The sequence below is a fragment of the Acanthisitta chloris genome, unplaced genomic scaffold (genome assembly GCF_000695815.1).
Source record: "Acanthisitta chloris isolate BGI_N310 unplaced genomic scaffold, ASM69581v1 scaffold20628, whole genome shotgun sequence".
Classification (NCBI taxonomy): Eukaryota; Metazoa; Chordata; class Aves; order Passeriformes; family Acanthisittidae; genus Acanthisitta; species Acanthisitta chloris.
The window spans coordinates 9,486-19,913 of NW_008685617.1; the positions used below are offsets into that span (position 1 = coordinate 9,486).

The 10,428-nt window shown below is 47.7% G+C and overlaps 1 protein-coding gene across 1 annotated transcript; it reads right to left on the reverse strand.

Annotated features, from left to right (window-relative positions):
- Positions 1 to 282: 282 nt before the first annotated feature.
- Positions 283 to 6,462, reverse strand: ORAI2 (ORAI calcium release-activated calcium modulator 2). The gene is made up of 2 exons (XM_009079849.1): positions 6,235 to 6,462; positions 283 to 828 (listed from the first exon to the last, which is right to left on the reverse strand). Exons 1-2 carry the CDS (start codon positions 6,460 to 6,462, stop codon positions 283 to 285), a joined length of 774 nt encoding a protein of 257 aa, XP_009078097.1.
- Positions 6,463 to 10,428: the final 3,966 nt, after the last annotated feature.

Genomic DNA, 10,428 nt, shown 5'->3' on the forward strand with positions numbered 1-10,428 from the left:
GCATTCGTAAAAAATACAGATTTTTGGCTGCTTAATCAATGTTAAGGTAGGTAAAGTTTTGACCTTGAACAGGCAGTGTCAACTTAAGTACCAAGTGTGTAGGACCAGAATCAGGCCAGAGATCCCATCATGTGAAACAGCACTAGAACCTGCAGCTAGAAACGGCAGGCAATTAGCATTTACTTATTGAAGCCTCAGGACAATCCATCACTGGTGCGTCTCACCAACTAGCAAACCAGGTGTTTTGCTCTTAGCCTTAGCTGTGCAGGCTCTGCCTCTCTGTCACACTACCTGCATGCCTCTGTCATGCCCATCTAACTGCACTTTCAGTTTGTGAAGCTCCTCGATCTCCCGGTTGTGCCGCTCCGTTTTGTGCCGCACCAAGGAGCGGTAGAAGTGAATGGTGAAGACGACAAAAATGAGACCCACTGGGACCATGATGATGGTGGAGACCAGTGCTGACTGCCACCCTGCATGGCTGCTGGGCTTCTCAACGTTGGTGGTCTCGTTTTTCAGGATGGAGCCCACAGGCAGGAATTTTATCCAACACAGAAGCACAACTTCCGCAAGGAAAAGGAGGATTCCCAGGACGGTGGAGAAGCCCCATGCCAGCTCGATGTAGGGATGCATGCGCTCGTGTGGGGACTCACTGATGGAGTTCAGGTTGTGGATGTTGCTCACTGCTTCCACGTTGGGCAGAATGCAGGTGCTGATGAGGAGGGCAAAGAGATGAACTGCCACGAGCACCGTTGTGCAGGCACTGAAGGCGATCAGCAGCATCTGGGGGTACTTGTACTGCACCTCCAGCTGCACCTCCACCATGGCAACCTGCGGGGAAGGAACAAAGAGCTTTGTCAACAGCTGCTAGCTTTCCTCTTTTCAAGGCTTTCATCCAGGAAAGCATCTTTATCCAGGAAGAACACCTAAGGTCAAGTACACACTCAAGTGCTTTTCAGAATGGCAGCCTGGATGGATCACTGCTGTTCCCCACGAAGGCGCTCAGGCAGTCTGTGCCTTGGCCTTCTGAAGGCTCACACACACAATTCTGTGCTGGAGTATTCTGAAATCACGTCTCTCCTTGCAACCATGAGCCATACGAACTGCATCAAACCCAACACACAACAGAAGGAACTCATTAGACACCACGTGGAGCTGGGAGGCAGCTGACAGCCTGCTAGCCCACCCGCCCATCACACCTTCTCCTTCCGCTCCTTCCTTGCGGCTGCAGCGCAGGAAGTTTCGACTTCAGGCACGTAAAGCAAAGCAAAACCAAGCAGCTCCTCTGGCTAGCAGCCAGCAAGGTTTCACTGCCCCCCATGGGAAGCAAACGAGCTACTTTACAGTTTAGGCTAGCCCATAGTTAAAATAGCTGCCTTCCATTCTCAGAACAGTTAACGTTTGTTTTTATTACAAATATGCCCAGATACAAGTTATTTATATCCTCAAATTTCCCCCTTGAGAGGTAATAACTTACTGATACACTCAGCAGAAGTAGACAGCTACTGGCTTATGGGTGTGCTCAGCAACTCAGAGAGGAGTCTGCTTCCCAAAACAAGAGCTATTGAACAGCAGGTCTCCAAAGCTATTTTTTTCTTTAATCAAATAAAGCCTAAGAAGCAGAATACGTGCAAGAGAGCAGGCAGCTCTTCTGAGATCAGACCTGTTAACTGGGTTAGCATAAGAATTGTACAACTACTTAACCTACCTGCGAAGTAAAACAGTACTTTGGTGTGGTGGCATCCCTGAAAGGCCTGCATAAACCTTCTGTTAAGAGAAACCACAAAACCATTGGACAAGGCTATCAAACGTTCCTCTCTAGCAGCTTGCTTGGATCTGCAGCTGCACTTCATGATTTGCAGAGATATTAACTCTCCTGGCAGCAAACAAAACCTCTGGTGATCCCAGGCGACCTGCTGCTCCGGCACGGCTCGTCTGGCTGGAAAGAAGCTCATGCTTGGATGTGTGACTCAGGGTAGTGTCTCTCATGACCATCATGAGAAGGCAAAGTCCAAACAACCAGCTCAATTCTGGGACATTGAAGGATTGTAGAGAACAGACTCACCATTACTTTATCCAGCCCTCCCATGAGACCCGTCCTGAGCAGCCATTTCAGGCTCCGTATAATCACCTGCACCACTCGCTCTGCCAGTACTTGTTAATAATACTATTTAGGCACTGGAAGATTAGGGATGTTCTCCCTGTTGGAAGCCCTGAAAAGGATTAAATGGGATAGAAGGCAGTTGGCATGACTGCTGCTGCTCTACCTGTGTTTACTTTGAAACCAACAGCAGCCTGAATGAGGGAATGACAGTCAAGTCTGAACACATTTAGTAGCAAACAAGACATAACATGTGAGGCAAATGGTCAGTCTCTACAAGTCCAGATTCATATCTACATCAACTGCTTAGGATACTAGAGACAGCAAAAACAGTGTGACAATTCCTGGACATTCCCAGCATTCTGTTCTGTGGGAGGTTTATCTTTGTGGTTGTTTTTTAAAGGTTCCTGTTTGCAGTTTACAGCAGTTGTTGTATAACAGAGAAAATATTATCACAGGATTGGGTTCCCTATCTATTGCAAGGTCAATTTAATCAAAACACATTTCACATTGCCTTGCGTATGTTCTCTTTGCAGCTCCCCTTATATTGATTTGAGAGGGAGGAGATCAGGCTTACTCTCTGCTGCACTGTACAATGAATTTGTACAGCTCTGTGGTTGCCAGTCACACCCCATCAGCCAGGGAAAGCTGCAGGTATATTGTTCATTATTGGGTGCTGTAATACCCAGAGACATGGTATTCAGCCAGCTGAGTGGAAATTGTACCTGCATGTTCAATTTATAGCTTTATATTAAAGCTGAAAGCCTGGCTGATGTCAACATATCAATTTCTGCTTGTTATCCTTCACATGAGCAGCACTTTTCAGCTAATTGGATGTTTCCTCCCAGACTAACCTATTCCCTAGGGCTAGCTTCAGCTGTGCAATGTGATGAATTTTTAACACTGACTGATGGCTCAGTAAGAAGTCTTTCGGGGGAAAAACATCAACAATCCAGATAGGGCAGCAAAGCAGAAAAACAGTTCATTTAACCCAAACAAGTGCTGAAAAGGTGAGTGAGCTCTTATTGCTTTACCCTGCACAGACTGTCATGTCATTCCCTGACCGGGACAAGAGAAAGAGGACAAGCTGACATAACCCATTTAAAAATCATTAAATATGTAAAACTATTAATATGTCATGTTTGATACAATTATACTCTTCCCCCTTTATTTTAACCTCTTTCCTGAAGCCCAGAAGTGACTTTGCAAAGCTGAGCACTCTGCCAAGCCATGGAATATTTCAGTATAGGCTTAATTCTAAGATTAAGAATCATCCTGTTGAATTCCAGGCTTACAGGACCAAGTGCTCCGAAGATTTTAGAATTAAACTGTAATTAAATTACATGCAATGATGGTGTTTTTCAGACTAGTATAGCCCAGATTGCCCACAACAAAGATAATACTCATCTTGAGAAATGCAGACCAGGACAAATAGTAACAGGCAAAAGGATGACAAATGGCTTAACATAAACCATGACACATTCACACAGATGGTTTGGCAGCCTGCAAAAATAATCACTCCAGTAGATCTGTTAGGAGGTTATTTTGTTGGGGTTTTTTAATCAAATACATATCCTGTAGCAATTGGACAAGTATTGAGAAGATGGATTAGCAGTAATGGGTCTTATTTCCATCCGGAAAATTATTCAGGTCTCCTGAGCTCCCTCTAAACTTTCTTTTTCTGCAGCCTCCCTAGGGTGAATGCAGACACCCTACAGCCCACCTCCGAACAGACCTGGCCCTGGAATGACCCACATCCTCCTGATCTGCCCAATGCTCTGCCAGAAGTACCAGACATGGTAGTGGGAAAGGTTCACATTATTCTCCAGCCTGTCCAGAAGGAGCTGGATCAGAGCCATCGCCTGTTGATTAAATATCCATCAGCTTGCAATAATTTTCAGCCAATATGAAACTGGCTTGAGTCAAACATACCGACAGGGAAGTAAATAAAGCAATAGCCAAGCCCTGAAAGACATTTGCTTACATAGTTAAATGCACTCAAGGCTTCAGAGAAACTATTTCATAGAGTCACAGAATCATTTAGTTGGAAAAGACCTTTAAGATCATCAAGTCCAACCGTTCCCCCAGCACTGCCAAGTCCACCACTAAACCATGTCCCTAAGTGCCACGTCTGCACATTTATCTCTAAATAACTTCTTTACTTTCATCAGTAGCCAAATAGGTGCTCTTAATAGAGAGTAAACATCCGTGTGCTAAATGCCTGTGTGCCAAATTACCAGCAGAGAAATAACCCAGTAGGAACAGGTACCTCAGCTCTCACTGGAAGGTCCAGTGGGGAAAAAGATTGGTAATAACAGGAATTCCTTAATGCAAAAGTTTTGATTTCCCACAGTCACTGATTTCAGGTGTGCTTCCCACAGAGCTGGTGAGCAGGATTAACACTCCTTATACCTGTGTGTTTATTTGACTTGCATTTTAAACCTTTAAAGAGAATATGAAACTAATGGTTAATTTTGTGTGTTAGCCAAGGACTCCCAGCAACTTTCTGTTGTGTGAGTAGAGAAGGCATGCTTTGTTTTCAGATATGTGGTTCTGTCCTGCAGTGTGGGTGGGCTGCAAGCCCCACCAAGTCCCAGTGATGCCAGAGACAGCACACCCCAGCACAGGCACCTGCTTGTGTAACCACACTGGTGGATCCATTCACAACACCACCAAAATAATCATGTTAAAGAGAATGGTGACAAATGGCCAACACAGAACTCCAGTAACCCAGAGGCACAAAGGGCAAGCACAAGAAGCTTTTTAGACTAAGAAAGCTTCCAAGTCTACAGGAGCATACCCAGCTTTCTCACAGGAGCCCTTCTGCCACTGCAGCACACAAACTTGGTTACAAACCAATATACATTGCCTGAGAAGCTTTTACAAGCATCTCCTGCACACAGAGAGCAAGTGGAGAGGAACCACAAAGTGACCAAGCACCCTCTCCAGCCTGCTCCCACTGACACCCCCACCTGCAGCTTTCCAGCTACACTTTGGGTGACCAATTCTGTCATCCCAGACTGTTGTAATGTTACAGATGATTCATGATCTGGGGGACTGGGGGAGGAAAAAGCAGAGGAAGAAGCTAAAATAAAACAAGAGAGGCTATCTGGAAAGTTCCTGAGATGTATCTTCCCCCCCCCAGCTTCTGAGCTGCACGATGCAACATCTTCACATTGTGCCCCACGCACCCAGGCGTTGCTCTCTGCCCCTTTGCTGACAAACCTCAGGAACAACCAGATCTGCCCATTTCCTGAGCAGAAAACCTCCCACAAACTGGTTTCAATTCTCACTCCCAATAAGCAAGAACCAGAGGGGAGATGAAGGGGCTCCCACTGACACAGCATGGCTGTGTTTTGCTAACACCACAGCTTGGACAGGTTGACTGTCTCTGTCTTGTTTATTTGCTTACTCCCAACGTGGTTTTGACCTATGCAAATAGCTTCCAGATAACACCCAAGTGCTGCACAGTGGAAAGCAAGCACCATGGATTACTTCCAAAAGGCACCACTGACAAAAATATACCGGGTTTGGCTCCCTTCAGGCTACAGAGCCCTCTGACATGAGGTCTGAGGCTCAGGGTCTCTTCTCACTCCTCAGCATATAACACGATCTCCCTGATCGCGCTATGCAAACTTCGCTTTGGCAGTCTGTGACCCAACCTCCACCTTATTTTAGACACTGTGACCTGTGAAAACACATCCAGAAATTAAGATAATGTTCAGGACCACAGCAACCACACGGGCTCAGAGGAGCTCCATGCCCAAGAGAACTACATGAAGGCAGCCAGTGATGAGCGGCCTTGGGGCCAAAGGAGAGCCCAGTCCTGGATTCTTCAGCAACACTGGTGGAGCCCTTGGGACCACTTGCAGGTAGAGGATCAGTATTTTAAAGGGCTGACTTGGGAGTGTGTGGGCTGGCTGTTAGACAGCTCCTGTATCTGTGCTGCCTTGAGAGAGCCAGCTTCAAACTTTTCAGCAGCAGCCAAGCAGAAGCCCCCAGGCAGACAACTCCCACCTCTCCAGGAAACAACAGTATGTCCTGCTTCTTCCCAGGAGGAAAACACTGATTAATAGGTGATTTTAGAGAACCAAAACCTTCAAGATTCAGAAAGCATTGCTACAAAACACACATACCATTGCAAATCCAGAGAGCAGAGCAGAGGTTCTGCTGGAAGCTTTCAGTTTGGCTCGGCTCAGGTAGAGTTTTCTCCATGAAAGCGCTTGAACGGAGTGGTGGTTTGATGTGACCAATTCCAGATAGCTGCGCCGGACCCAGTCCCGATAATCCATGCCCTTAGTGCCAGGTTCAGAGCAGCAAGCAGGAGTGGAAGGATCCACTGGAACGTTTAGTTCAGAACTCATGATGAGAGAAATGCTGAGGGAATAAAACAGTCATGTTCAAAAGGAGGTGGCAGACAGGACAAGCATCAACTACTGGAAAAGCTATCCTTGAACAAAGTTGTCCTTGATCAGTGGAAAATAATGGACCAGATACCATCACACTTGCAAGGCACAGAACAGAGACAGGACTGTCCATAACTGCCACAAATGACCATGAGAACTAGGAAAGATTACACAGGTAAACCTAGGAACTGCTCCAGGAGGAATTCAGGAAGGCTGCACAGCATTTGGCTCTTCATTTCAGAGCTGGCACTTCAACTTTGCCCTTTAATTCCTTGCTGCTAATAAATTGTTCTACATAAAGACACTCTGGCACAGGGCCCCCAGCTTATCCTCTGTTTTGAGATGACAGTGCATTTCACAGTGCATCACTGACTGGCTCCAAACGCATCTCCTAAGAGTGCCAAAGTAACACCAGACCAGGGAGTCACTTTTTGCTCCTTGTTTGGAAACCAGTTAAACCATTACTCAACACAGCTCAGTTTAGATGAGCACAGCTGTTCTTCCCCAAACTCCCCCAACACAGAGCTGAATGCTGTGTAATGTTAACAACAGAACTTCCCAGGCTTCTGCAGTGGGAAGTCAAATTTCCTGAACTGCTCACACTCCATTCATCAGCCACATCTGACCAAGAATCCTGTTTCCTTACTTCCACTGGTGGCTCTGAGCACGGGGAAAGGAAAAGACAATTCCAAGGGGAAAAGCAAGCTGCTTCCAGGAAATTTCATCATCTTTGGACTCAAGAGATTACACTGAGATATGCATGAAAGCAGCAAGACTGTTTCAGGTGGTAAATGCCACAACTGCCAACAGAGACAAGTGTGGGGTCCAAACCACCTTCCTTACACTACCATGTCACCAGGCTGCAGCTGAACCACCTCTGTGCCATCCACAGACACAGGACAGGATCCATTAAATGTTTTGAGCACAAAATTCTCAACTCTGACAAACACCCAAAACTAGACATTTAACTCAGCATTCCAAGGAATGGAAAGTACAGTTCTCCAATAAATCCCCACATTCACAATTTCACCACTGACCTGTGGCTCTGGCAGGCTACGACATCAGAGCTGCACCACATGAGACCTTTCAGGTTATAAAATACTCACCAGCTCCTAGGAGGAGGAGATGCCTGCCCAAATCACACCTGGTGAGGTATTAATTAGTCCCAGCACCACACCTCAAGGACACAGGGACCTTGCTGCTCACTTAAGAAGCCCCAGCCCTGCCTGCATCCCCCCAATCTCCACATATGTAGTCCACAAGGCAACAGCTAATAAAGCCATGACTGCTGTGAGGTTTGAAGAAGTGGCAAAGATCAAAAGGACATCAACTGCTCACAACTCTAAATGCTGTTACTAAAAGGGAACAAAGTTGTTTCAGGCACAATAACAAAGATTAGACTGCAGCAGCAAGTAAAGCATTGCAGGTCACAAGATTGTCCCTCCTGAACACTGTGGGTTTTCAGGCTCCAGCTCACTCAGGCATAACAAGGATGGCAGCAAGAGCACAAGATGATTTCTGACCAGTTTTTGACCAGGTCACCATTACAGACCTCCATTACAGGACTCCAGGGTGGCTCCTGATCTGCTCAGGAGTTTTCAAAATATTAAAAAGAATCCAAAACAAGCATAAAGTAACTTACACACAACAATAAACCCAAGAGAATAACAGGGACAAATCTTCCTGCTTGCTCCATGTTTCCAGAAGAAGCAAAAAAACACCTATTTGACAGAAAAAAAACCCTCCTGGGAGGATGGGAGGCAGAAACAGTCTGTGAACAGCAAAAGTATGAAGCTGTTTCCTGCGACAACATCCTGTGTGGATCCTACAATGTATAGCCTGCAGTGAATTCACTCACTGTGTCCCTGGGACAGTGATTACCTCTACTCTGCCATTTATTTTCACAAAACATGTAGGGACTTTCTATGTAGGAAACTTTGACCTCTGGGACAAATTCCATTGGAAAGACAAATGGATTTAGAGGTTACAGAGGAGGGCAAGAGTACCCAATCACATCTGCTGCTTTGCTCAGAAAAATAAGCTAAAAATACCACAAGGATGAATTTTCACTCTGGAGCAGCTCAAGAGATGTTCTTAAATAAGTAAACAACTTCAGAATAAAATCCATAAACACGAATATAACTCAAACAAGCAGTACCAGGACGTCAAACTCACCTTGCTGGCTATGGACATGGAGGGACTGGGTGGAGAGTTCCAAGGGCTGAAACACAAGACCAAAGAAGGATTTTACATGCACTGTATCTTAAGCAGTTTTACCCTGGAAATACTTTTCAGCCAGATATCTGCATCAGGAGGGTTTATTCTGGAGATTTCACATTCCTGCCTTGCAAAGTAAAAGGTTTAGGACATTCACTCTTACAGAAATAACTATCCTACAGGGTTTTACTGCACAGGGCTGATGAGTTTTGGATGGAGAATGAGGACTTCCCCAGGAGACCTTTTCCTCAGTCAGCTCTGGCAAAGTCCATCCCAGCTGCGTCTTCGCTCACTTACGTTACGCCATCAACGCATCTGACCCCACTTCATCTCACGATGATAAGACAGAAAGCTCTGGGATTGCTCCCTCACATTGATCTTGTTAACCTGCCCTGCACTGCCCCTCAGAGCAGGGAGTGTGGCCTCCTCACATCTCAGCTGCCCCACTGCATGTGTGGGCATTTTTCCACAGCAGGGAACGAAGCCAATGCCGCCGTGGCAGAGCTGTGCTCCAAACAATCTCCTGCAGAGCCCTGTCTCAGGAGCACTGGGAGCTTCTCTGCCAGGTTTTGGGATGCTGGCCCCCTCCTCAGACCCAGGTTTCTGCCCCACACCCCCAGAGTGGTCAGTGTGTTTGTACCAGTGCCTTTCTTGCCTGTGTAACACTGCCCCAGCCCCCACATGCCATGGCTAAGTCTAGCCCCAGGCCCTGCTGCTCCACCCCCATGAGCTCAGGGCACTCTTTGCTGCGGGGAACTCCTTCCTACATTCTCTTCTGGCTTGGGACACCGTCCAGCAACACCCCTGGGGTGTCACAGCACCCAGGCAGGGTGTGAACACCCCACAGCTGTGATCACCCTTATGGCAGTGCACCTCAAGCAGGAGATCATCTCCCAAGCAGGATGTAACCCCCACACCCCCCAACACAGCTGGGATCCTACTCACAGGGCACAGCCTGAGCAAAGGATTTCTCCTTCCCAGCACATCCTGGCAGGATGCGACCCCACACAGTGAAAATTTCCTCTCCAACAGCACCCTCAGACAGGGGATCCCCCAAGCAGGATGAGACCCTCTCACAGCTAGGACTTTCCCCCTCCAAAGGCAACCTAGACAGGGGATCCTCCGTTGGCAGGATGCGACCTCCCACCACCGAATCCCTGTCTGGCATCCCAAGGATACCCCACACCATCTCAGGCAGGATGGGACCCAGTCCCTCGATCCTCACTTCCAACAAAACAGCACCCTGGCTCTGGGGCTTCCCAGCACCGTAAACTGGAGGTGGCTCCCTACAGCATTCCCAGGGAGAGGATCCCTGTCCGGACACATCCCCCGGGAGCTCGCCCACGCCCTGCATCCTAAGGGACCTGGAAGCACCGCCGGGCAGGATGGGACCCCCTTCTCTGCCCACAGCAGACCCTTCCACTCACCCCTCCTCGTCCCCGGGCAGGGGATTTCCCCTCCCCCGGGCAGAATGAAGCGCATACCTCTCACACCGCCCCGGGCAAAGGATTCCCCCTACCCGGGCAGGATGAAACACATACCCAAAACACCATCCCGGGCAAGGGATTATCCCCAGCTGGGCAGGATGAACCGCATACCCCCAACACCACCTCGGGCAAGGGGTTCCCTCTACCCGGGCAGGATGAATCGCATATGCCAACACCATCCTGGGCAAGGGGTTCTCCCTACCCGGGCAGGATGAATCGC